This window comes from Lupinus angustifolius, chromosome LG03 (genome assembly GCF_001865875.1).
Source record: "Lupinus angustifolius cultivar Tanjil chromosome LG03, LupAngTanjil_v1.0, whole genome shotgun sequence".
Lineage (NCBI taxonomy): Eukaryota > Viridiplantae > Streptophyta > Magnoliopsida > Fabales > Fabaceae > Lupinus > Lupinus angustifolius.
The window spans coordinates 13,354,804-13,382,141 of record NC_032011.1 but is presented as its reverse complement, the minus strand read 5'-3'; the positions used below and the strand labels follow the sequence as shown (position 1 = coordinate 13,382,141).

General features: G+C 33.3%; 3 protein-coding genes across 5 annotated transcripts; all 3 read left to right on the top strand.

Moving 5' to 3' along the window:
* Positions 268 to 1,967, top strand: LOC109343418 (GPI-anchored protein LLG1-like). The gene is made up of 3 exons (XM_019581690.1): positions 268 to 454; positions 558 to 614; positions 1,613 to 1,967. Exons 1-3 carry the CDS (start codon positions 358 to 360, stop codon positions 1,963 to 1,965), a joined length of 507 nt encoding a protein of 168 aa, XP_019437235.1. The 5' UTR covers positions 268 to 357; the 3' UTR covers positions 1,966 to 1,967.
* On the top strand, positions 5,453 to 6,139 carry LOC109343420 (photosystem I reaction center subunit V, chloroplastic). The gene has a single exon (XM_019581691.1). It carries the CDS (start codon positions 5,546 to 5,548, stop codon positions 6,029 to 6,031), a length of 486 nt encoding a protein of 161 aa, XP_019437236.1. The 5' UTR covers positions 5,453 to 5,545; the 3' UTR covers positions 6,032 to 6,139.
* LOC109343417 (high mobility group B protein 10-like) lies at positions 17,695 to 25,694 on the top strand. Of its 3 annotated transcripts, XR_002107208.1 has the most exons (7): positions 17,697 to 17,947; positions 20,680 to 20,758; positions 21,053 to 21,215; positions 21,295 to 21,372; positions 23,767 to 24,122; positions 25,354 to 25,538; positions 25,570 to 25,694. XR_002107208.1 is itself a non-coding variant. In XM_019581689.1 (6 exons), exons 1-6 carry the CDS (start codon positions 17,751 to 17,753, stop codon positions 25,438 to 25,440), a joined length of 951 nt encoding a protein of 316 aa, XP_019437234.1. In that variant the 5' UTR covers positions 17,695 to 17,750; the 3' UTR covers positions 25,441 to 25,660. The 3 variants fall into 3 exon arrangements, 2 of the variants coding, with proteins under 2 accessions (XP_019437234.1, XP_019437233.1); XM_019581689.1 differs by having other exon boundaries at positions 17,695 to 17,947; positions 21,295 to 21,377; positions 23,781 to 24,122; positions 25,354 to 25,660; XM_019581688.1 differs by having other exon boundaries at positions 25,354 to 25,660.

The window sequence follows — 27,338 nt, the reverse complement described above, 5'->3', positions numbered from 1 at the left end:
TTTAACTTAGGATCATGTCTGTCACTCTACCTAATTGTCAACTCTTCTATTTATTATTTCTTACTTGTGAAAAAAAATCTATTTATTATATATAAGTTTTATATACTATTATTATATTATATGTGATATCTTTCATGTTTGTTATTATGCATACCTTCTGTTTAATACTTCTTACAAATAAATTGTGAAAAATATGCTGTATTAATCTTGATACAGATAATATATAGATATTAGAGTCAATTGTTTATATCAAATTTTTATTTTTATTTTTTGGTGAAAACAAAGAAACAAAATCTAAGACTCAACTCATATACCCTCTTCTATCTTTGTTATTGAGATTATGCTAAGTTGCTAACCATGACCACTTTGAATCAAACATTCTTTCTTTCTTCTTCACTTCTCTTCCTCATCTTTGTTCTCTCTGTTTCTTCTTTTCCTACCACTTTTCTTTCTGGTAAGTTTTTTTTAGTTCTTGCTGAATATGTCAGTTTTTACTACGTGATACAAAAGGAAAGAAAATTTCATATTTTTTTAACATTTGTGTTTCCTACTTACAGAGAGAATTTTAGATTCTCAGGAGCATAAGGGTCGGAATCTTCTTCAGATGAGCAAAGGTTGATAATTTGTTTAACATTTTGTTTTAAGTCTTTTTGGATCTACCAGCATAAATTAGTTTTTATCCTCAAATATATAATCCTATGTTTCTATTATTTTTTAAGTTTATTTTAATGATGATTGAATGAACTTATATGTTTATGTTAAGTGGGTGATGAAAGTATATCAAATCTTATTACATGCTATATTTTTGGCTGGTTTATTATTTGTAGTTATTATGATATTGGTACTATAGTCTAGCTATTGTGAATAGTGAAAGCTCTTGTGCATTTCTGGTGCAAATTCTATATGAAGAACCAGGCATATTCTTTTCGGTTAACATTTGAAGAATTATGACTATTTGATTTATTTATTCAATCTAATTATTGACTTATTTTGGTCATCTATGTTTAATAGGATGCTTTTTTATACATTAATTACTTAACTTATGTAACCCTTGATTTTATGCACAAAGCAAGCATCAAATGATAAAATGCACATGACAAGTATTTGATATTCTGGAGAAATTATTAGTTGGTACTGTCCATCAAAGGGCCGACCAATAATAACTTCACACATAGCAAAGTGTAAGATTGTTATTGGTCGGACCATGGATGATGTTAGGAGTTCCTGAGTATAATAGCATATTTGATATGGTACTTAAGCCATGAAACTCTTATACCTAATAGACCAGTTTTTTGGGTTGAGTTCTCTTCATGTGTATAAGTCCTATCAGATGACGTAGTAGTTCCATTCAGCTAATAATTTCTTGATATGCTGAGAGCAACATGTCTTGATTGTAGTATCACCTCATGAATTCATGATGTTATGTATATATTTTTACCACTTATGAACAAATAGACATTTGTATTAGCTTCATTCCTTCCCTTTGAGCTAGCTTTGAGGATAATAGTTACTAGTTGCTCTATAGGAACAACTTTTTTTCCATTTTCAAACCTGTTTTGGATATATTACCAATTTTGACCTAAAAAATTAGTGTTGCTGTTTGTGCTTGCAGGTTGTCCTGTGAATTTTGAGTTTTCAAACTACACAATAATCACAAGCAGATGCAAAGGACCTGCATATCCTCCCAAAAATTGTTGTGCAGCATTTAAGGATTTTGCTTGCCCTTATGCTGATGTGCTAAATGATTTACAAAATGAATGTGCTTACACCATGTTCAGTTACATTAATCTCTATGGGCAATACCCTCCCGGCCTCTTCGCGCATGAGTGTCGCGAAGGGAAAGAAGGTCTTGCCTGTCCTGCATTGCCACCATCAGTTTCTGCCTATGATACCGCGAATCAAGTCATACATTGTCCTTCTCTACTGATGATGCTCACATCCTGCTTATTGATCTTGTTATTCTAATGTTCCAATACCCAACTCTCATTCTTTTATTATCTTACATGGTTGTATAATATGTGATTAGTTTTGAGAATAAAATATCTCTTTATATCAGGAGATAATTTATTTGTTCCAACCAGTAAAAGTATGACACATGTACTGTTTTGTTTTGTTTCAGAAATATTTGTATAGAAAATGATTAAAAAAGACACATGTCAAGGTTGTAGAGGCTGAAGGAGATAACTTATCTCCTGATACTAGGAATACTTTATTTTCATTAGTTTTTGATATATTATGTTTTACTATTGTCTACTTTATGAACAAATTATCATACATACACTTGAATTAGTTTATCTATGCTGTATTTGTTGAGTGTTAGTTACAGATTAACATTCTCTAACCTTTCTGTAAAAGAAGCACAACAGAAAGAAGTAGAGTTAGAATTCTATTAAAAGCAGTCCTTAATCCAAGTGTATTCTGTACTTCAATTTCATTTCAGCTTTCTGCTCTTCCACAAAGATGTGAAGTGCCAAATTACAAATAAATTAAAAAGGATACTTACCTGCTAAATCTGGAAAACATGCAGTACCCGTGGTAGACCTAACTTTTTAAATGGAAACTTTAAAAACCTTGACATTTTAGACATTTCTGGTCAATGCGGCCTTGTGGTCATGATGTAGTTCTCGTGATTTCTAAAACCTTGACATATTGTTGTTTGGAGCAGTTACGGGCCTTGGATAGAATTACAGTCTTGTATCAATCAATGCCACCTGCTATTTCTGCAAACTCCTACGGGTTAGTTTGGGAATTGGATTTTGGAGGGGAAAGAAAGGAAATGGAAGGCTTGGGAGCCATGAAATACACTTGTGAGGTGACTCTTGAGCCTTCCATTTCCCTTTCTTCCCCTCCAAAATCTAACTCTCAAACTAACCGTAAATGTATTATTCACTCACCTATTCACAAAAACTATCAAATCTATCCTACTATCTTGCATATGTAATGCTTGGTTCGATCGGGAGAAGAAAATAAGAAGAGAGAAATGTGAGAAAAAAAGTGAAAAGAGAGAAAATAGAATGGATTTTAGTGTCGTTTGGTTGTATAGAAAAATAAGATAAAGAAGTGATTTTTCTCCCCCAATCTTCTCTGAATAAGGATTTGTTATCACAAATTATGTTTCAAATCATGCCGAATATTCATGAAAATATTTCCTGTCAACTTGAAAAATTAAATGTTCATTATTTTTTGTTTTTTGTTTGAATATTATTGGTGCAGGATATGGTTTGAGACAATAGATTTGGATTCCTCTTCCCCTCTAATTTTCTCTTTACTTGGGAGGAGAAAGAGATTTTGTGGAACCTCTCCTTTTTTTCTCTCTCCCCTCAAACTCTCTCCTAAACCTCCTAAACCAAATGAGAGAGAAAAATGTCATTTCTCCTCAACTTCTCTCATCTCAATCTCTTTCTCTACTATTTCTTCCCTTCCAAATGAAGGCCAAGTGTTTCCACCATTTCAATCAAATATTAAATATGATTTAGTCAAATGAGTTTGCTGAAGGTCAATTAACTTGAATTTTATTCCGTTCAAGGCAAAACTAAACATTTTATTGAACGTGTGTATCTTCAAACGTAATTTTATGAGTGTAATTGGTAGTTTCTTTTTCTTGAATGTATATTTTACATATTTAGATTGGTATTGTATATGCTTATTCCGTATGTGGAAGAATGATATCATAATGTATGCTTTTTTTTTTTGTTGTAAATAATATCGTTCTAGTTGGAGAATTGAAAGAAAAATTGAATTTGAATTTAGAAATATGTAGATAAAGTTTAGAAGTATATGACTTTTGTATAAGTCAAAGTAAGATGAAATATATGGAACATAAGTTTAGCAAGAGATGAACAAACTCAGAATTAAAGATTGGAAATCATATTATACTACAAGTCATTGTATTCAAGTATCTCAGGTTAGTCTTATGATAGAAAAATTGAGGAAAATGTAAATTATAATATTCAAGTAGAATAGATGAAATGACAAAATAAATTAAGTGGTATATAGAAATATGTCATTTAAGCTTAATGGGAGGTTTTACCGTATAGTTAGAATATCAACAATCTTAGGTGAAGTGAATATTTGGTATAATAGATCAATAAGAGAATAAAGTGAATGGGATAGAGATGAAAATTTTGTATTCAATAAGTGAAACTGAATATAGCATATATCAAAATGTTCATTGAATAAGTGAACACCTCATACTATATGTTTAGGAATGAATGTATTAGTGAAAAAGTTAAGATAACTCATTTTATATAAAAGATGATAGAAATATATCTCATGTGATTTCTCAATAAAGAGAATAGATTAAATAAATATTAATATAATATTCAAAGGAGAAATACATTATAAAATATTTACATATCCATATTTTGTAAATGAATAGTAGCTGGATTTATATAGAATTTTACCTACTATGCCGTTTCTAACATGAAAAACACATTAATATGGAATATGCTCGAACTTTGGGGTACAGCCGCGTGTGTGTATATATATATCACAAAATCTTATTATTATTGTGATTATTTTTATATATATTATCCTATGTTTGCCAATGAAAAATATGCTACATATTTATTTGATTTATAACTGGCCAAGTTATGCAGTAGTTATTTATTATGGGTTGGGCTCCTCTCTAGTACTAGATTAAGAAGAGAACAAATTTTATTTATTTTTAAAATTTGTTATTTAAAAATAATTTAAATTATAGCTATTGAAAAAATAATTTCTTACATGTCGCAATTTTCTAGCACTTGAGAGGATCTCCATCTATTTATTATGTTGGATGAATCCACTTTCTCATCAACAAGATGAGATATGTTTCTTCATTTATTTTTAATGTCAAAATGTAACTTTTTTGTAATTAAAATAATAAACATGTTATTAAAAGTTGTATTTTATTTTATTTTTTAAAGTATTAAAGAGAATCCTACATAATTTCTTACCTGCCAAACATTTTATCAGCTTAACACGTGGGATGAGATTCCCTTGTACCTAAATGAAGAATTTGATATTTTTTAGAATTATTTTATTTAAAAATAATTTAAAATTTAAAAATTTATGTATGGTATCCTATTTCTTTCATATATATAATATAAAAGAGTAAACTCTATCTAAGTATCAATAGAATATTGATTTAATAATATAAAGTTAAAATGTAATTAATTATTGGAAGCAATATTTGTTGGGAGAAATATTCCCTATTCTAATTCTTAACAATATAACTTGATTATAGGAAGAAAAAAAACTCTACCTAACGTGCAATTTAGCCCTTTCAATAATTCACTCAATCTTTTATTTAAATTCCAACCTAAAATCATTATAGAGAAAGCAAGAAATAATGGTTCTCCCAAGATAAAAATCTGTTATATCCAAAACCAACCAATAGAACCAACCCAACTCATCAACTAAATCTTAATTCCATGGTTCACAATAACATTGCATCTTATTCTTATCTATCTCTTCCACCACCCCTTTACATAGCATATCATCCTTTTTTTCTCCATTCTCAATTCCACAATTATAGACATCAACAACAACAACAAAACCAAACATGGCAACCTCATCCACATCAATGTTATCATCTCTTGCTTTATCACCTTCCATCCAAAAACACCATCATTTGAAGCCATCAAATGTTTCCTTCCTAGGCCTCAAACCCCTCACAGGTTCCACCAAAGTTACCACCTTCAACCCCACAAACAAAAGGGTCACAAGGGGTGGTGTTGTGAAAGCACAACTCAACCCTTCGTTGGTCATAAGCCTCAGCACTGGCCTATCACTATTCTTGGGTAGGTTTGTGTTCTTCAACTTCCAAAGAGAGAATGTTGCAAAACAAGGTTTACCTGAACAGAATGGGTTAACACACTTTGAGGCTGGTGATAAACGTGCAAAGGAGTATGTTAGTCTTCTTAAATCAAATGATCCTGTTGGGTTTAACATTGTTGATGTCTTGGCTTGGGGTTCAATTGGTCACATAGTTGCTTATTATATCTTAGCTACCACTAGCAATGGCTATGATCCTAGCTTCTTTGGTTGATTATTATGTTCCATTATATATATATTTCATTCCTTTACTTAAATGAATTGCTACTTTGCTACTTTGCAATTTAATGTAATGTATGTTTCTTTGAAGCTATTTTGGTTCTTTCATGTTGAGGATAGCAGTTTGGTTTGGTGGAAGCTGCCAAATTAATTGGAAAATAAGTCTTCCTTCTAGATCTTGAGTTATATTATAGGTCCTTTTTAGTACTGTCCAATACAGATATACTTACACATGATACAAATAATTTTTTTAATAATCTAGACTTTAATTATTCTTTAATAAAATAATATTTAAAATTATCAAATTTTGTTATTTCTTCATATTTGAATATTGGAAGCTGCCAAATTAATTGGAAAATAAGTCTTCCTTTAGATCTTGAGTTATATCATACGTCCACTCTAGTACAGTCCAATACATATATACTTACATATGATACAAATAATTTTTTAATAATCTAGATTTTAATTATTCTTTAATAAAATAATATTTAAAATTATCAAATTTTGTTATTTCTTCATATTTGAATATTGGACTCTCTGCCCAATTTTATTATGCTGTTTCTTGTGTTTTGTTTTAAGTTCAATACTCCACTATGTAGTGATCATGTCCTAGCATTATGTATTTGAGAAATTAATAATCTGAAGAAGGGGTCATATGATTTTTTTTATTGTTGGCAAGGGGTTATATGATCTTGCACATATTTGATTGTGCACATATTGCCAATCAAACTTACTAGTTAATTATATAATGGAGAAGGAATGGATTCAGATATTTTTCTCTACAGAGTAAAAAAAATGAAACTATTGTTAATATCATATTTATTGTTGAACTATATTATGTAGATAGACGTGTAGAAGAAAATTACTTTTCGATCCTCATCTTTATATGTAATAGTTAATAGTCTTAATACTAATAGCCTAAAGGCCTTGTGATCTAGTTTACATGATGTCGAATAATATAGGATTATAGATGTCTTTGGCTGAAGAATTTGGGACACAATCGATTGTTGTGTGAACTTAAATGTCAATGAAATCTTAATCTTTATAATTAATATTTTTAGTTATATCTTTATAATTAATATTAATACATAGTAAGTATTAAGGTGTATCATGTGAATCATTTTACTATAGCACATCTTATTTACTTTGTTTAATAAAATAACACTTCTTAATCTCATTTACTAGGAGATGTTGGGCATATGCTTTGAAAAGTGAATTTTGTGTAGTGCTTTCATTTTTTTGTATAGATGAGATTCTTCATCATTCTCTAATGGATTTCGCACATTGGTTTAAATTATAAAACAAATGAGATTACATTTTTCTGGTATTTCAAGACAGATAACTGAAGAAGAAATATAACCTTAAGAGCAAAATATAACAACACGATGCAATGTTTTTTTTATAATCTTTTTGTCTATAGCTTTTTTTAATCTCCTAGAAGGTATATTTGTAAGCCACCTAAGGCTGGTAATGAAGTATTAATACCTTTGATCATATTACTTGCCTTGCCAATTGATTAAGCCAAGATCTTCATGCCCATATCTGACCGTGTCTCATTGTGCCTAGCCTAATCATACATCATCAACCAGCGCATACTTTTGACCGTGTCAAGTTTCATGCCATGACCGAGGCAACTGGGCATCGTGACCGTGCCACTGCTCGAGTCATGGCCAAGCCAGTTTTTAATTCTGACCGAGGTGGCTGGACATCGTGACCGTGTCACCACATCGGTCATACGCACCAACATTTATCTTGACCGAATCAGGATTCCAGGACTTGGTGCATCATGCTGAGCTTATCCGAGACAGGCCTTGGCGCATCAGACATGCATTGGCGCATCAGAAGAGTTTCTGACCGAGACAGTTATGCAGGTTGGCGCATCAGTGATGCCTGATTGGCGCATCAAGTCTGCATCAATTGGTGCAGACATAATTTGTTCCTTGGCAAATCCATTGGCATTGTTTCCTTTGATATGAGCATGTGCATTTTTCTTCTAGAAGAAAGGATTTCAGCAGAGCCTTTTTTAATTTGACATGTGATAAATATGTTTTAGTTTGTTAAGCTATAGTTAGTTAAGTTAGTTAGCTTATTCTTCAAGTTAACACTCTTGTATAAATATACAGTGTACATCTCTCTTTTACAATCAATAAAATTCAATATATTTTCTCCTTTATCTCATGAGTTCAATTTCCAATATGGTATCAGAGCTCTCATATTGAGAGCTCTGCTGCAAATCCATTTCTTCTTCTTCTTCTTCAAAATTCTTGATTTTCTTGATTCAATTTTCAATTCTGCCATGGATAACGCAGAGTCTGATGAAGTTCACCAATCACTGTATCAACAAGTTGATCAAACACAAAATTCCTACTACTTGCATCCAGGTGAGAGTCCATGAGCTATACTTGTATCACCTCCATTGGATAGCAACAATTATCAATCATGGTCCAGATCAATGAAGAGAGCCTTGCTCTCAAAGAACACATTCAAATTTGTCAATGGAGCATAAGAGTGCCAAAACAGTATGATCCAAGTTATGATGCATGGGAAAGATGTAATACTATAGTCATTTCTTGGATCACAAGATCCCTCAACCCAAGCATTTCTCAAAGCATAGTATACATAGATAATGCTCAAGAGCTTTGGGATGATCTTAAGGAGAGATTTTCGAAAGGTGATCATTTTAGAATGTCTGATTTACTTCAAGAAATGCATTCCATGAAGCAAGGAGACAAAGATGTCTCTCAATTCTTCACTGATATGAAGACAGTATGGGATGCCCTTGATTCTCTTAGACCTTTTCTAGTTTGCACTTGTCAAAACAAATGTAGATGTGAATTCTTGAAAACTTTCAAGATATATATGGAAACAAAATATGTTATCTGCTTCCTCAAAGGATTGGGGGATCAATACAATACCGCCAGGTTTCAAATATTGCTAATGGATCCATTACCCACCATAAACAAAGCCTTTGCACTAGTTGCTCAACAAGAAAGACCACCTGATGGAACAATCCACAATGAGAAAGTTTCCATCAACAATGTCAACTCCAGACAGAATTGGAGACCACAATCTAACAAAAGTTTCACAACAAATAAGAGCAGAGAAGGAAGGAGCCAATTCAATAGCAATACGAGGTCCATTGGAAGAGGATGTGGTGGACAGAACAACAACAAAATATGCACTTTTTGTGGAAGAGAAAGGCACACAATTGAAACTTGCTACTTCAAGCATGGTTTCCCACCCAACTTCAAATTCAAACCAAGAAATCCCACAGGATCAGTCAACAACCTTGAATCACAAGATACACCTAATCCTGAGTCAGAGGCCTCTACTCAATCCAAACACAATCATGCTCACCAAGGAACATTAGCCTTCAATCCAGAGCACAATATTAACCTGGTTGGCATGGATGATGCAGCATGTGAGAAACATCTCACATCAGGTATGTCCCTTGATATCAACTCTTGGCTACTAGATTCAGGGGCTACTTACCATATTACGAATAATTTGTCTAACTTCACATGTTATCATGCGATTAAACCTATTACTATCAAATTGCCTAACAACTCTGCCATTACTACTAATTTCAAAGGAACTGTAACCTTGTCTGAGAATCTTATCCTGAATAATGTGCTTTATATGCCAAATTTCAAATACAACTTAATATCTATTCATAAACTTGCTTGCTCTCTCCAGTGCAAGCTCGTTTTTGATAAATCTTCTTGCTTTATTCAGGATATGACTTCCTTGAAGAAGATTGGTCATGTTGAAGCCTATAATCATCTGTACATCCTCAAAGGACATGTTACATTACACAATCACACCACTTCCAATTTTGATTTGTGGCATTTTATATTAGGCCATCTCTCTCATGTTGTTTTGGAACATATGCATACATGTAACCCTTATATCAAATATGGTTCAAAAAGGATTTGTGATTATTTCCACTTAGCCAAACAATCTAGATTGCCCTTCCCTATAAGTGATTCCACAACTAATCACCCCTTTGAATTTGTCCACATGGATATTTGGGGTCCTATTGGCATACCCTCTATTCATGGCCACAAATACTTCCTAACCATTGTTGATGACCACACAAGACATACTTGGATTTATCTTATGGTGTCTAAAAGTGAAACTAGAAAACTAATCCAAGAATTCACTAAACTTATTCTTGTTCAATATGATAGAAGGATCAAAGTTATTAGATCTGATAATGGCAGTGAGTTCAACATGTCCAACTTTTATGGTCAAGAAGGTATCATTCACCAGACCTCTTGTGTTGAGACTCCACAACATAATTTTGTTGTAGAAAGAAAGCATAGGCATATACTCAATGTAGCTAGATCATTACTCTTTCAATCCTACCTCCCTAATTGTTTTTGGGGATATGTTGTGAGTCATGCCATCTACCTTATCAATAGACTGCTAAGTTCTGTCCTTAATATGTAATCTCCCTTTGAAGTCCTTAATAACAAATTGCCTAATCTGCAACATCTTAAAGTTTTTGGTTGTCTTGGTTTTGCATCCACCTTAACCAATAACAGATCCAAGTTGGATCCTAGAGCCAGAAGATCTGTATTTCTTGGCCACAGAAATGGAACAAAAGGCTTTGTTCTCTTAGACCTCAAAATCAGAGAGATATAAATCTCTCGAAATGTGGTCCTTTATGAAAATGTTTTCCCCTACCAGCCTGCCTCTAACCCTGATTCCACTGATACTACACACTCTAATGCTACCTCATTTCCTACCTTATTTGATACTTGTCCATCAAACCTAGATCCCCCTCATCCATCCCTAACAATTCCACAGATTACACACTCCCCTAACCTTGACCACATACATGAGCCTCAATCCTCTCCTACTCAACCCCCTTATCCAACCAGAAGATCTCAGAGAATTTCCCATCCTTCAACTTATTTACGAGATTTTCATTGCAACCTCTTAATCTCATCACCTATAACCCCTAATTCCTCTATAAAGCATCCCCTCCACACTGTCTTATGCTATGCATCTATACCTACCACCCACCTTCATAATTCCCTCTCCATCATCACACATGACAAACCAAAAACATATAAACAAGCAATTAAATCCATCCATTGGATACAGGCTATGAAAAATGAACTCATTGCCCTTGAACAAAACAGCACATGGACCGTGATGACCCTTCCTCCAAACAAACACACCATTGGCTACAAATGGGTGTTCAAACTTAAGTACAATTCTGATGGCAGCATAGAGAGACACAAAGCTAGGCTAGTGGCTAAGGGCTATACTCAAACCGAAGGGTTAGATTATTTTGATACTTTTGCTCCAGTGGTAAAGCTCACCACTGTTAGGCTCCTCATTGCCATTGCTGCTTGCCAAGGCTGGGCATTATACCAATTAGATGTCAACAATGCCTTTCTCCATGGAGACCTTGATGAAGAAGTCTATATGACTCTGCCTCAAGGGGTAGTTTGTTCTATCCCTAACCAAGTTTGCAAACTCAACAAATCTCTCTATGGTTTAAAATAGGCCAGCAGACAATGGTTTGCAAAACTCTCATCCTTCCTCATTCAATTGGGTTACAAACAATCCAGCCATGATCATTCCCTATTTACTAAACATCACAATTCTAAATTTACTGCTTTATTGATATATGTTGATGATTTAATACTTGTTGGCAATGATATTATTGAGATTACAAAAGTAAAATAGAACTTGAACAACAAATTCAGAATCAAGGATCTGGGTTCACTTAGGTACTTTCTTGGACTTGAAGTCATCCACTCTGACCAAGGTATATCTCTAAAACAAAGAAAGTATGCTTTAGATTTTTTATCTGACACTGGTTTTTTGCTTTCTAAACCTTTTCCAACACCTATGACTAAACATCCTCACTTACATCAAAATGATAGCTCCCTTTATCATGAACCAGAATTTTATAGACAAATCATTGGTAGACTTCTTTATCTTACAAACACTAGACACTTCTTTATCTTACAAACACTAGACCTGATCTAAGTTTTGCAATTCAACAACGAAGCCAATTTATGGTCAATCCTACTATGAATCATTATAAGGCCATGACAAGGGTCCTTAGATATATCAAAGGTTCTCCTGGCCAAGGACTCATTTATCCTACTCAATCCGCATTACACCTAAAAGGGTATAGTGACTTTGATTGGGCCACATGCCCAGATACAAGGAAATCTATCTCAGGCTTTTGTATGTTCTTAGGCAACTCCTTGTTTTCATGGAAATCTAAGAAACGGAACACTGTTTCTAGATCCTCCTCTGAGGCAAAGTATCGTGCTCTTGCCATTGCCTCTTGTGAGATTAAATGGCTAACTTATTTACTTGGTGATTTTGACGTTTCTTTCAAACAACCCTCTCTTCTTTTTTGTGATAATAATTCAGCTAGGTACATTGCTGCTAACCCCGTTTTTCATGAAAGGACCAAGCACATTGAAATAGATTGTCATGTTGTTCGTCAATATCTACAACAAAAACTATTCCTTTTGCTTCCTATTAAAACAAATGATCAAGTTGTTGATCTTCTCACCAAGGCATTAGAACCATCATCTTTCTCCTTTTTACTTTCCAAGCTGGGAGTTTCTAATATATACTCTCCAGCTTGAGGGGGGTAATGAAGTATTAATACCTTTGATCATATTACTTGCCTTGCCAATTGATTAAGCCAAGATCTTCATGCCCATATCTGACCGTGTCTCATTGTGCCTAGACTGACCGTACATCATCAACCAACGCCTACTTTTGACCGTGTCAAGTTTCATGCCATGACCGAGGCAGATGGGCATCATGACCGTGCCACTGCTCGAGTCATGGCCAAGCCAGTTTTTAATTCTGACCGAGGTGGCTGGACATCGTGACCGTGTCACCACATCGGTCATACGCACCAACATTTATCTTGACCGAATCAGGATTCCAGGACTTGGTGCATCATGCTGAGCTTATCCGAGACAGGCCTTGGCGCATCAGACATGCATTGGCGCATCAGAAGAGTTTCTGACCGAGACAGTTATGCAGGTTGGCGCATCAGTGATGCCTGATTGGCGCATCAAGTCTGCATCAATTGGTGCAGACATAATTTGTTCCTTGGCAAATCCATTGGCATTGTTTCCTTTGATATGAGCATGTGCATTTTTCTTCTAGAAGAAAGGATTTCAGCAGAGCCTTTTTTAATTTGACATGTGATAAATATGTTTTAGTTTGTTAAGCTATAGTTAGTTAAGTTAGTTAGCTTATTCTTCAAGTTAACACTCTTGTATAAATATACAGTGTACATCTCTCTTTTACAATCAATAAAATTCAATATATTTTCTCCTTTATCTCATGAGTTCAATTTCCAATAGCTGGAACTTGTCACTGGAGTTGTAGTTAATGGACTTCTTCCTCCAAAATCCTCTACCCAACTTGGTCTATTCTTTTCTGGAGAGTTGATATGCTTTTTTGTACTATCAAGAATATTTTTACATTTTTTAGGTAAGGAATTAATCTTTTTAGGATGCATGACTGCCCCTCCAACCAATGTCGCTATCAGGAATTGAATCTTTATCCTTTTTACTCATTATGAAATCTAGTAGGTCCTACCCCACTAAATCAACGTGTTGTTTGTTTTTTATGATCTCTCATTCCTTTTTTCCTAAATATTTTGTGATTAAGGTAACTTAAGGACCAAATTGGCAAGAGTTTTAGGTAAAAAATATTTTACATATTATCACCTACTATATAAAGGAGAAAAAAGGAAAATGTTAATTACTATAGAAAAGGAATAAATTGGATTAAAAATTTGATGATGGTTAACAAGAAATCAAATCAATATTAGTAAAACAAGCAAGGAATAAAACACTCTAATTGGAAATAATTAATTAAAAAAAGCGTGATTGCTATAATTATGTGATTATCATAGATTGCTACAAATTTTGTGGGATTCCTTATGCTTCCTATTAACTGAATTGATAAATAATCAATTCTCTGACTCTGGCGTTTTCTTCTCTATACAACTTCTTCTTACCTCTTCAGTACCAAATACTTCAAAATCCTTTGTGACATAATGGTCTTCCAGATGTATCCGATGCTAATACTATCTAATACTTCATTGATATTTATCTTTAACACATTCAAAGTATTTTTTATTAATTTTATATGTGTATATCAATCATATTGTATATATATTTCTTTATATCCGTCAGGAATATGCATATTGACATATCGTATTTAATACTCCTATCTGTATGGCTCTTTATAGATTTATTGAGGTTGAAGTGTTTTTGTGTTTGAAAGCAATACATGCATTTTGGGAATGATAGTGGCTGGATTCATGGGTGTAGAGGATGAAAGTCTCTCGTATGCCTTTGGACTTACAAGTAGTAATCTATTTTGTTCCTTCAAAATTTTATTTGTATCAATTCAATGAGATTGAAAAAATTCAAAATGATTCTCATAAAAATTAAACAATGATTAAATTAGTTATTTTTTACGACGTCTACAATGAACTATTTTGACTAATAATTCTGATTTTTGAGTACTAATTTGGTTTCTTACTCTTTTGGGAATGAAAGTAGCATAGTAGAAAATCTTTAAGAATCAAATTGGGTAATCTATCTTCTTTTGATTAAAAATTAGGATATAGGTCATATCTTTTAGTGATTAGGTTGTTAGGTGATTTTTTATATAGTTATTTATGGTATTTTGTTGTTGTTGTTAACGATTGTAGAAATTTTCCTTCCTTACATAACTGATATCAGAGTGTTGTGGCTTATCGAAGTAAGGGTTGCTCTCTATTTTTCCACTTGTTTTTTCCTTACCGGTGTTGTTATGCTCTCTATTTTACATTACCAATTCAATACTTATTTGTGCTTATATTTTTAAATTGTACTTAGCTTTACATTCTATTATTTGGCATGGAGGTTCCTAGGCTGGAGCATTGAAATTTGTCTGAGTGTTTTCTGTGAGCGCCGGAGTGAATATATGAAAAGATATTCCAACATTCAAATTAATATATGAATATGTATACAAAGAATAAGATACAATATTACAAGTGTGAGTATTAGATGTTAATTTCCTTATAAGGGGTCTCCTTTGAAGACATGAAATATTCTTTTATAAATGTTGTTTACTAGATAGGCTTGCTTAAAACAAGAGGGGATACTTTATCCATGTCGGGTGGCTCCATTACGCTCGTACTCAAGCTGGCACGATGCTTTACCCAGAGTAGTTGTCATGTTGCCTTTTCCAGTTGTTGTAGTTGTATGTTAGATCTGTCCTAGCCGCATGGCAGGAGGATGTACAAATCGACGTAGTACGTAGATCTGCATTATCAGGCAACATGTTAGCCATATTTTTTATTAAAGAAGCATAAGAGGTGCTAACCAAAATACAAGAGAAATATCATACATTCACCCCACATATTGCTGACTAGGCGTTGTCCAGTCAACTCGATCCTTTATCTGACTTGGTCGACTATTTGAATATGATCCACAATTGCATGAACTGGTTCTTCTACCACATTTGACTGCGATCTCATCAGATTTGGCCAATCATAATGTCTCCTCAAACTGGTATGAAACATATTCCATATAGATAATAGGAATATAATTTTTTATTTGTCATTCAAGCTATATTTATTTTCTTTTACAAGAGATAGGTAGAAGATTCATTATTAGTACTATTCAATTCCTATAAATTAAATGTGCACGCCATTTGTTTTTACTTATTCACATACCGAATAAGTAGAGATGTCAAATTAGGCAATGCCCATGTTCTGCATTGTTTGAGAAAATATGAACATGACATCCTTTTTGTTCTATTATTAGGTCATTATGTCACTTACACTAGCCTGCTTTTCTGGTGAGGATTTCCATTGGACTAAGTAGGCTCCAACAAGTTATGAAAGCTATTTTTATAGCTATAATGATTTTGTCCTTGCTTGAGAGAGCATATTAGTAGTGGGAGCACATATTGTTCCAAAATTTGTGGCACTTCATGTGCCATTAGTTGTGATTAGTTAAAAAATATATATTTAAGTTAAAAATTCAATTATTAAGTATTTTTCTGGCCAATCACAACACATGACACATAAAATAACACAAATCAGATAAGAGGAGAAGTGCTCCCATTAATAACCACAGTCATTAAATTGATGCATCAGAAGTATTCAATCATGAAATGGTGTCCTAGAAAGTTGCTGAAACAAGACATTAGAACAATTCTGGTTGGTACTGTAGCAAATGTACCTATGATGCCAGAGTCTAGACAAACAACAACAAACAAGTCCAGCACTACAGTGACAATAACTAAATATGATTATTGTTTAATTGTGGCCCGTTAGGGGCCGCATGCCCATTAACCCGTTTAAAATGGACAAAACAATAAATTTGTCTGTTATAGGAAAACAGTCATGTTTGTGTTTTGTTTATATTTTGCGGACACAAACTAAACGGACAGGCACGTAAGACCTATCTATATGATCTCTCATCCCTCATAGTAACTATTCTATCATAAGAAGTGAAAGAAGATGATGACTCTATGAGGTGTGTTGAAGAGTTCAAAAGCCAGAGTTTAAGCACAACATGACTGGCTTTAGTGTAAGTAAGTAGTATTTATTTTTATTACCAAACTCTTACACTTTTTCACTCACATATTGGTGTTACTAATGCATGGTTTTAATTTTTGCAGCAACATGCTTATTTAAGAAAAAAATCTTAAGGTAAAAATGCTTTTTGTATTTATCATGTAGCACTGTGTAGTTATCCTTCTTATGCTATTAAAATGTGACTTACATTAATATGTCACTTCTCATTTCTTAACCTGATGACCATATTTATATGTAATTTAAAATGTTAGAATATTATTGCATACTCCAGTTATATACAAACAATTTTGATTCCAATTCTTATAATTGCACATCTTAGTCATGTTTTGTTTTAGACATGAAACTTAATATCTTCTGTTTAGGATTTGCAAAGATGATTTTAGAATTGAGGATGAAATTGAGTATACCAAGAGTTTAGCTTGTACACATGCTTCGAGAGCTACTCGATTGCCTACGACACCTGGTGCATTGCCCCAAGGTGCCCTAAAGTTCCTCCGCCGAATTGAAGTACGAAATCATCTCCAAATGACATAAAGGAACTACTTTATGACATAAGATTTAAGTGATTATTGACAAAGATAAATGGTGGGAGTGACACTATGTTAGAAAGAAGTACAATAAATTACTTTTATGTGTTTTAGAAATAGTGAATAGATAAAATGAAGAATAATATAATAAGCACAAAAATCTTAAAAAAATAAAATATTTTATTGGGAGTTGGTCGAAGAAGAAAGAAAAAGTTTATTTTTCTAAGTAGAATGAGTCCTTTCATTTTGAAATTGTGAAAAAGACAAAATAGTATTTCGTTACCTTAATATATTGGGAAAGAATTAATGTGAGTTGTAAAGAAAAAATGTGAAGAGTAAGTTGCAACTAATATTTTTTTTAACTAAATTGATATACATAGAAAATTTGAGGGAATGAAATGAGTGTTAATTATATGATATTGAATATTTAATTATATGATACTAATAATTAATACAATTTCTTACTCATGGAAAATGACATGCAATACATAAACAATAGTTTTCTAACTTATAGTTTTATTATTACATTCACAATAAGCTAAATTGTATTTAGCAGGGGTGAGGAGAGTAAGAAGAAAAATAAAATGACAACTACTGTTGCAGAAGAAGATTCTACAAAACAGCTTGTGCTTTTTCAGAATCAGAGTGAAGGACAAAATGGGAATTTCACCAACAACCCTTATCCTCCACCTACAGTCCTGTACGATGATCTTGTCCGTGATGGATTCCTCTTCTTGGAAAAGCTTCAATCTTTTCACAACTCATTTGGAACTAAATTTAAGTAAGTGTTTTAAAAAAAACCGTTTTTTCATAAGAACTTGTTCATGTATGTACTTTAATTTTATTTTTCTTCAATTACCCTTTTTTCTAAAATAAGGGTTTATTTTATTGATAATTGTCGGTTTTGCTTTTGTGGGTTTGGTTAATTTTACTCATAATACTTGTTTTTCCATTTGTGGGTTTGGTTACTTTTCGTCAATTTTATTGATATTTTTTGTTTTTGCTTTTATGGGTTTGGTTAATTTTGTTTATATAAGATGTGGCACTGTCTTCTTTTCATTTTTGCTCACATGCTTAGTTATTTGGCTACTGGTAGAGAGAGAAAATTGCGTGTATATGCTGAAATTTAAGAGATGTGTGGGATGCCAAGCTTCTTTTATGTTAATTTAATGTTGCAAATGGAGTTGAAGATGGATTTATGCTATAACTCCGCATGGAGTTTAGCCTTCCAAACTTGCTTGATGTTTGGGTATATTATTACAAGAACATGCTATTGATACTTAAAAATTGTCTATTTAAACTCTTTTAGTTAATCCCTGATAGTGGGTGTAGAAGTTGAACCTAACACTTTAATGGGATAGCAAGATGGTTGCTACACCGAAGATAAGGGAAATAATTTAAGTAATTTATACACTCTTTACTAACTAATCATACTTTTAGTTATTTATTTTACAAAATTACTATTGGTTAATAAAGTGTGTAAATCAGCAATTGAGAATTCGGAACGGTCGATAGCTTCACCCATTATTATGTTACCTTTGCTATGTTGTTGAAATCTCCCTTATAAACGTGGGTTGGTGTATCTAGTTGAAGAGAGATACGTGTAAAAGTTTGCGCTCCCCATATGCGTGTTTTTCGAATCCTCTCCTTGTGTGCATGGCGTGCATGCCTTTCGAGTCCCTCCCTTTGACTAATGTGGACTGATTTGGTGGTCATACCTTCCTATAGAGGTCTCATGGCATTCAAAGACTTGTTGGATAGTCTCCTTTCAAGGATAAAAGGTCCTTGGACTTTTTAATCCACTGGCTGGCCTTTTGCGTAAGCCTTGGGATCACCGGTATGCCATTGGAACCTCGACCAGTAGTATAACATTCGAGTAATATATCCTTGTCATTGTTTTTTGTAACAAAAGGAAAATTTCCTTCATGATTGGATTTGTCACTGTTTTTTAATGGTATTTTTAATATATATTTGTTTTGCATACTAAATTGCAGAATAATTTTGCATTTTTAACATAACACTTGTACATAGTTCGTCATTTCTAACGAACTATACATTGATATGAAACATTGGGGTAAAGTCATATACACATACCACAGAATCTTATTATTATTGTGATTACTTTTAATATATATTATCCTATTTTGTTGATGAATAATAAGTTATATATTTATTGGATTTATAATTGGCCATGCTGTGTAGCAGTGATTTATTATGTTGTCTAACGCCACTACGGTTTCTCTCATAGCTGTGTTTCCTCGGGTCCTTCTGCGACATACACTTTAGTATGCAGCAGCCTTTCTACTTCTACCTTTTACCCCTTTAGATTATTTGATGGCAGTGTAATTTGGTTTGCAAGGTTTTCTCTATTGTGAAGGAGTTCCTTAGTTAATAATTTGCTGATTTTTTCTGATTTTCCATTTTTCTTTTTTTCTTGTTTTCTTTTGGGTAAATTTAATAAAAAAATTGTTATGCATTAGCTTTGGTTATGTGCTCAGTGTTAACATATTTAGTGATATGCTCGTGCTTGGTATATAGTATACTGTGTTCTGTATAGCAATACTGTAGTATTAGTAACACACCTGAAAGTTTTTTCTTCCTTTCCTTTTCTTCTTTTTCCGCATAGGATGGAGTTTAGACATATAGGTGATGTATGGTAGATATTACAGTCAAAAGATTCTCTGAGATTAAAATGAATGATGATAAAGATATGGGACTCTGATGTTAGTCCAAGAAAATTAAGTTTAGGAATTTGGTTCTATCTTACTCTAGTAATCTGATCCCTTTCTAGTTATCCCTTCCTGAGCAATTCTCGATCCTGGAACCAATGTTTGATAAACTCGACCACTGTGAAGATAAAGAAAGCCAGGGTCCTCAAGCTATGGTGAAAGTTGGTTGGTTGCCTCTCCTACTTGTTTTCCTGTGCCAGAGACTAATCACACGTATAACTATTAAAATGCGGAATTATACCATGGAAGGTGCATGTCTCCCCAAATTGATCTCCATGCATATCTTGTCTAAAATTTACGCAAGTTTTTTTAATATATTAAAATCAGTTGGTTAGATGAGTGAATCCTTTGATCTGAGTGGACCCTTCTGGAGATGGAAATAAACTATCCACAAGCAACTTCAAAAGATACAATGGTGTCTGATTTACTTTTACAAAGGAGTTGGTATGGGAAGAGGGATGGCAGGCTAAAGTACAGCGAAAGAGGCTTGGCTAGGATTTGATTCTGGGATGAAGCAGTCCTCAAGGACTTGGTGGCATTTTAAATTAAGCTCCTGAATAAATTATGGTCGACTTGGTCTTAAGTCTTATCTGTAAAGATTTGTTAGCTTTACAAAATTTGGTACTGCCATCTTATTGATTTTATAGGATTACACCCTATTATTTTCGCTTATCTATTAGATTTTTTGTGTGTGTGTATGAGTATGGTATGAATATGAAATGTAAATTATCTATGAAGTTAATAGCATACAGATTGACATTAATTTACCCTTTTGTTTATGTAGGGTTCCAACTATAGGAGGAAAGCCTTTAGATCTATATCTCCTTTTCCTTGAAGTAACATCTCGAGGTGGTCTTGAGAAGGTATTCATACATATTTCTCTTCTAATTGTTAAAAATTATAGTTCTCTTATGTCATAAAACATATTTATTTTAATTTTTTCCTCTTTTCATGATAAGTTGCCAATTGACTTGAGCTAGCAGCGAAGGTTAAGGAAGTATATGCTTTCAGCAGATTTAATGCTGTTTCTAGAGTTTTGAGTTTGCAATTTATGTATGATGCAGCACAGTGATCTTACAAGTTTTGTTGAATATATTCCTCTCTTTCATACATGTTTCTAAAAGGCTTCTCCTATGCTATTTCCAAAATTGATATAGGTGATTGAAGATCGTAAATGGAGGGAAGTGGTTATGGTCTTTAACTTTCGAGATACCATAACGAGCGCATCGTTTATGGTGCGTAAATACTATCTATCATTGCTTTACCACTTTGAGCAGGTGTATTACTTTCGGAAGCAAGTTCCTCCTTCCTTGACCCCCGGTGAGGAAAGATGATCCCCCCCTCTATTTATGTCGTTGTGATATTTTCCTTTGACCAATTAGTTATTTCATATATACAGATCCCTTGAATAGGAGCCTCATCAATTACTCTGCAACAATTGGGGAAGGTGGCACTATGAATGGTTTACCTGGTCAGGGTAAGTCAAATGAGCTGTCAAATCTGATTGGATTACTCCTTTGATTCTTCATATATTAACTTGCATCTATATTTGTCTTTGCTTAAAATTGCATCTTTAGCTTCTCGTAATGATATCTTTGTTGGAGTGCCGACTTGAAGCAAACTACATATGTGAAACTGAAGTTATTGTGCTTGACTATATTACCAAAGAACCATAACTCAAGTAACACCATTTGTGATTTATAAGTTGACCAAATGGAAAATTTGTTTATCATGTAGTTAGTGAAGATTGATATTGCAATTTTGACTATTTTAAAACCTTTTCAATCCTCAAATGAAGTTCAAACAAGCATTCTCAAGTATGGTGATAGAGTGATCTGAGAATATAATAGGAATAATCATCCTAAGAAACAGTGACAGTGGATTATCCTGAAAATATAATAACAGACTAACAGTGGATTACCCTGAAAGTATAATAAGATATACAAAGGGAAATGATGCAGCTAAGTGTAAAATAAATTCTCTCAATTCCAAGAATTGAGAGCCCAAGCCTCCAATGGCCTAAAATCCCAAAATACTCAAACTGACTCTCTCTCTCTCTCTCTCTCTGTCTAACCTCCTCTATAGCTGATTCTCACTTTTTACTGGTTCATAACTAATTCCTCTCTCTCTTTTTTCTTCTTTCCGCTGTACACCCACTAAATTAATTTTGGAGTGCGAACTAAACATGTATACTGAACTTTTATACTAAACATGTATACTGAACTTTTATACTAAACATGTATACTGAACTTTTATACTAAACATGTATACTGAACTTTTATACTAAACATGTATACTGAACTTTTATACTAAACATGTATACTGAACTTTTATACTAAACATGTATACTGAACTTTTATACTAAACATGTATACTGAACTTTTATACTAAACATGTATACTGAACTTTTATACTAAACATGTATACTGAACTTTTATACTAAACATGTATACTGAACTTTTGCTTAATAATTAAAAATCTGTTGAAATTATACAGTTTAGGTTGAAGATCGTAAAATAGGAAAATATAGAATGTTAGCTAACAATACGAGATTATGATATTATACAATACCCTAACCTAATTACCCCAACACTAAGAATAATCATCCTAATTTTATGTTAGGTAACCTGCCAGTCAATTAGTTAGAATGCTATTAGTAATCTGTTATTGAGTTAGTTAGTTTGGGGCTGGGATAATCAGAGAAATAAGGCATGTTGCCTATAAATAAGAGAGGAGTTAGAAGGTAAGGACATCTTGTCATTTGTAGAGAGCTTGGGCCTTTGGCATCGGGAGAGTTCTAGGTCTATCGAATACCTAGAGAATCTAGTGTATTCATAATTTCATAGTGGTTTGCATCAATAATATTTAGCTCTGATCTTAATCTGGTCCAGTTCTTACATTTTTCAACAGGTTACATAATTGAAAAGGTTCTAAATATACAATTGCCTATGTCCTTGTTGTACCAACAACATCGTCCACATATCCATCATTAGTTTAGCTATACTTCTGTTGTCAACAATAATCAAGTTGACGATAGAACTTACAAGCACATTTATCTATGAAATATGTGAATATGATATAAAAATAGAAGTATGGAAAACAATCTTTCTGTATAGAGAATAGAGTTACTGATTAGCTTATAATCTAAGTCAACTATGTTAGTTGAGCTTAGTTAGTGTGTACTTCTAGGTCCTAACCTAATCACGTGGTGGTCAAAGAAGCAAACTACAATCTCCAGATCCAACAGTGAAGCGGAATATAGAAGCCATGCCTTACTGGCTCATGAGTTTCTGTGGATGAAGTCTTTGTTTTCTGAGCTTCAGTATTCTTTCACTGCTCCTCTCATCCTTTGTGATAACCTTGGCAAAGTTGCTTTGGCCCATGATCCAGTGCTTCATCAAAGGACAAAGCATATTTAACTGGACAAAACATCCTTACCGAGGCCCTTTCTCCTACTAGATTTTGTTATTTTAGAGATAAACTTAGTGTTTTTGACTTTTATACTTTGGCTACCCACCCTGGGTTTCAGGGGGGGATATTAGAGAATAGAGTTAGTGATTAGCTTGTAATCTAAGTCAACTATCTTGTGAGTTTAGCTAGCCTGTAATAGAAGCCAACTGAGTTTGTTGTGCTTGAGCTCTATATAATAGAGCTTCCCTCTCATTGTTTCTCTCGTGTTATGCGAATAATATTCGAAGTATAAATATCTGCTTCTGTTCTTTTGAAAATGGAACTATTGTAACGAATTATCAGCATTTGTTTCCTTAATTTCACTTTCATAGCTTATAGCTTCATCTTCATCTAATCTATATATGCAAGTTATATGCTTTGCATGTCTAGCTGTGATAAGGGTTTTCTTTCTCATATGCAGTTAGTCCAGTACAACAGCTTGGTTCTGTGGTGCTTGGAACAATTGATAGTAAATTCGATGGTGGATATGTAGTTACAGTGAATCTCGGTTCTGAACAGCTGAAGGGTATCCTGTATCATGATCCTGCAAATGTGTCATGGAGTTCTTATACTGAAAGGGTGCCTAGTTCTCAGAACAGGAAGAGATCAAGATTGGCATTACGAGATCCGTCGCAGCCTAAGTCAAACAGGAGTGGTTACAATTTCTTCTTTTCTGAGAATTATGCTAGGCTAAAGGCATCATTCAATGGACAAGAGAGGGAAATTAGTAAGAGGATTGGGTTTCTGTGGAACAATCTGACAGATGCAGAAAGACAGGTACGTATGCACACTTCTTAACTATGATGAGTGTCATTTTGCTTTTGTTTTGTTCTATTGCTGATTCCTTTTTGTTTTGATACTTCACATATTAGTCTCTAACATACCTAATGAAGTTGATGTGTGAATGAAATGGGGAGACTATATGTTTCCAGGCTAGTATACTGTCCAGTGAGTTTTACTGTCCAGTGAGTTTTACTGTCCAAATAGCAGTAGCAGAGATGAGACGAGAATGTTGCGTTGGATGAAAGAGTACACCAGAAAAGAGACGAAAATGTTGTGTTGGATGAGTGGACACTAGAAAAGACAGGACTAGAAATGAATGTATCAGAGAGAAAGTTGGAGTAACTCTATTGTAGAAAAGATGGTAGACTCGGTAGACCAGTAGATTTAAACATGTATGGAGGAGACCGGTAGAAGCCCCTGTAAGAAGAGTAGATCAATGGAAGATATACCTCGAGGAAGAGGGAGACCAAGAAAAACCATAGGGGAAATGATAAAGAAGGATTTAGAGCTCAATTCTTTGTTAATGAACATAATTTATGATCGAGCATTATGATATCATTCGATCCATATAGCCGACCCCACCCAGTGGGATAAAGGCTTAGTTGTTGCAGTGTCCAAATACAATATTATGTAATTGTGTGTATTAGGACATATTTTTTTTGTATTATTTTTAGCTCTACTTTAGGAAGGTAGTTAAAGGCTAAAGCTCTACTAAGTCTATATAATGTAAAGAAACCTTTTACATGTTATTCATTCAGTAGAATGTTCAGTTTTTTTCGCATTCAAGTTGTTTTCTAAGAAATATTGCATTCAGAGCACATTATATTTTCTATTAAATGTTACCTTGTTTCTGCATACAGACTTAGTTGCTTATTTTATTTGTAGTTATAGCTATTATTTGATATGGTAAGATAATCTGGATATGTATTAGGTCACGAAAAAGTTTTTCTTTTCTGATTTGTACATTCAGTTGCCCAGAAATCTTTATATTGTATTGATATTAAGAAGGCCATAACTATAACAATGGCTACATTTGTTGCAGTGAGCAATAATGGCTTAGTTGTTTTGTCTGTTACAAAATCTTGCTTGTTAGAGAAAATGTTTTATATTATAGCTATTAGAATGCCTACATTTGTTGCAGTGAGCAATATCTGTTTGAAATTATGTTTTTCAGTCACTTAACTAGAGACTTTCTCATGCAATATTTGTGAATCTTCTTATTCAGGTTTATCAGGAGAAGGGACTAGAAGACAAAGAAAGATATAGGAGAGAAATGCTCAAATTCAAATCCAATAACTCTTCTCCTCAATAGTCTCTTATGTGGACTTGCTAGATTTGTTATTTCAAATTACTAATCTTTTGTTCTTGGATTTCACCTTTGTTATAAGTTAATTTTATTCTACAAAGAATGTCCCCATGGGGAAAACTAATGGCTAAGAAGGGTAGCCTTATGACATTTATGGTGTAAATTATGATGAAAGATTTTGCAAAATATTCTGTAGTAAATCATAGTTTCTCTAGAATTGTGGGTCTTTCCTTCAATTTATACACACACCTTATCTATAAGCCTATTGTTCATTAATGATGTGATAGTCTTGCAACATGACAATCTGATAAAAAAAGTTTTACATGCCAAGATATTCATTATAGTTGATTATAAGTTTTACACCTATTATCATTAACCCATTCACTTATGAGACTACATTTTGTCCCACAATATTATGTTACTTCATGTGTCATGATATATGAATGGTTAGAAAAGTATTTAATAACTAAATTTGTAACTTTAATATTTTTTTTCAACCGATCATAACTCATGGCACAAAATGTAGAAATGCTCCCTTCACTTATATAGCATATTCACCTTATACCACTTCAGGATCAAGGTATCAATCTGGCAAAAATTTAAAAGTAGGGTTGTGAGGGACATTAAAGTGATTAAACTATAGATGATGGTGATAGTTGTTAGCTACTTTATTTCCTAATTCTACCTCACCTTGTTATGATATTGGTTTATAAAAACCTCACCTTGTTGGATAAACCTTTTCTCACAATGAACTTTTCCATCAGTTTGAAGTTTAAGCAGTCATTCCTTCTTTTTTATATAATCAAGAATGTTTTATTGTCGTATGAGTAATAAATTAAACTCTTCTAACACGTGTCGTTCTCAGGAATCGAATATTTGACTTTTTAGTCTATCTTAGGATTTAGATGTTACAATGTTAGACCAATGCCTCGAGGCCATGATTATGAAGGGCTGTCTTATATTTGTAAGGTCCCATTTATCATGATTGACCTTATCAACATCGGTTCCATTGAAATTAATGTTGCTTAGGAAACAGCTTTGGTTCATGCTGGTGCAAAATTAGGTGAACTTTACTACAAAATTTTAAAATCAAGTGATGTGCATGGATTCCATGCAGGAATTTTTCCAAGTTAGGGATGTGTGGACACATGAGTGCAGGGGGTTTGGTACAACGTTGAGGAAGTATTGCACAATGGCACACCAAGAGGATGAATTAATTATTAAGAGTGGCTATTGCACAATGACACACCAAGAGGATGAATTAATTATTATGAGTGGTTGGTGTTGCAAAAGCCAACAAAAAAATGAACAAATTTTCAAAATGTTTTGTTGTTGGTTTAGTGGAAGTGAGGTAGCATTGGTTACAAACAATCAAATAAAGGACATAAAATAAATAGAAAAAATGAAGATGTGAGAATTTGTTTACAGAGTTCGATCAATTGTGTTTATGTTCTCGTGAGTGTTGAGTGACTAATAAAATATTATTAGAAAATAAAAACTACAAGCTTTATATTAAGGGATTTTAGTCCAATATATAACATTGTTTCTCTCATTAATTTCAATATTATACAATTTGAGACTTCATATCTCACTCATTAGGAAATCTTTACAAGAATCTCTACCTTAATGAATATTTCACTCTATCTTGCTTAACGTCTAGTTCTCTTTAACAGTTCATTCATATAAGAGTTTGCTCCCCTTCAATATAATTTTTTCCAAGTATCCTTGATGATGTTATCAGGAGCCTAGCTCTCCAAACATGTAGTGTATTTTCTCGTATCGCCATCTAACGGAACACACCACATATCTCCATTGCTGAGACGCCTTTCGATATTATGGAACATCTCCACCAAAGTTCACCAACATTCATCATCTTCAATACCCAATCAAGTTAAACCATGAAG

Bases quoted from the DNA above. Each gene is read 5' to 3' on its own strand.
- LOC109343418 (XM_019581690.1), top strand. From the start codon at position 358: ATGACCACTTTGAATCAAACATTCTTTCTTTCTTCTTCACTTCTCTTC. The intron at 455-557 runs GTAAGTTTTTTT...TCCTACTTACAG, and splicing joins TCCTACCACTTTTCTTTCTG to AGAGAATTTTAGATTCTCAG. The intron at 615-1,612 runs GTTGATAATTTG...TTGTGCTTGCAG, and splicing joins TCTTCTTCAGATGAGCAAAG to GTTGTCCTGTGAATTTTGAG.
- LOC109343420 (XM_019581691.1), top strand. From the start codon at position 5,546: ATGGCAACCTCATCCACATCAATGTTATCATCTCTTGCTTTATCACCT.
- LOC109343417 (XM_019581688.1), top strand. From the start codon at position 17,751: ATGACAACTACTGTTGCAGAAGAAGATTCTACAAAACAGCTTGTGCTT. The intron at 17,948-20,679 runs GTAAGTGTTTTA...TTGTTTATGTAG, and splicing joins TCATTTGGAACTAAATTTAA to GGTTCCAACTATAGGAGGAA. The intron at 24,123-25,353 runs GTACGTATGCAC...CTTCTTATTCAG, and splicing joins TGACAGATGCAGAAAGACAG to GTTTATCAGGAGAAGGGACT.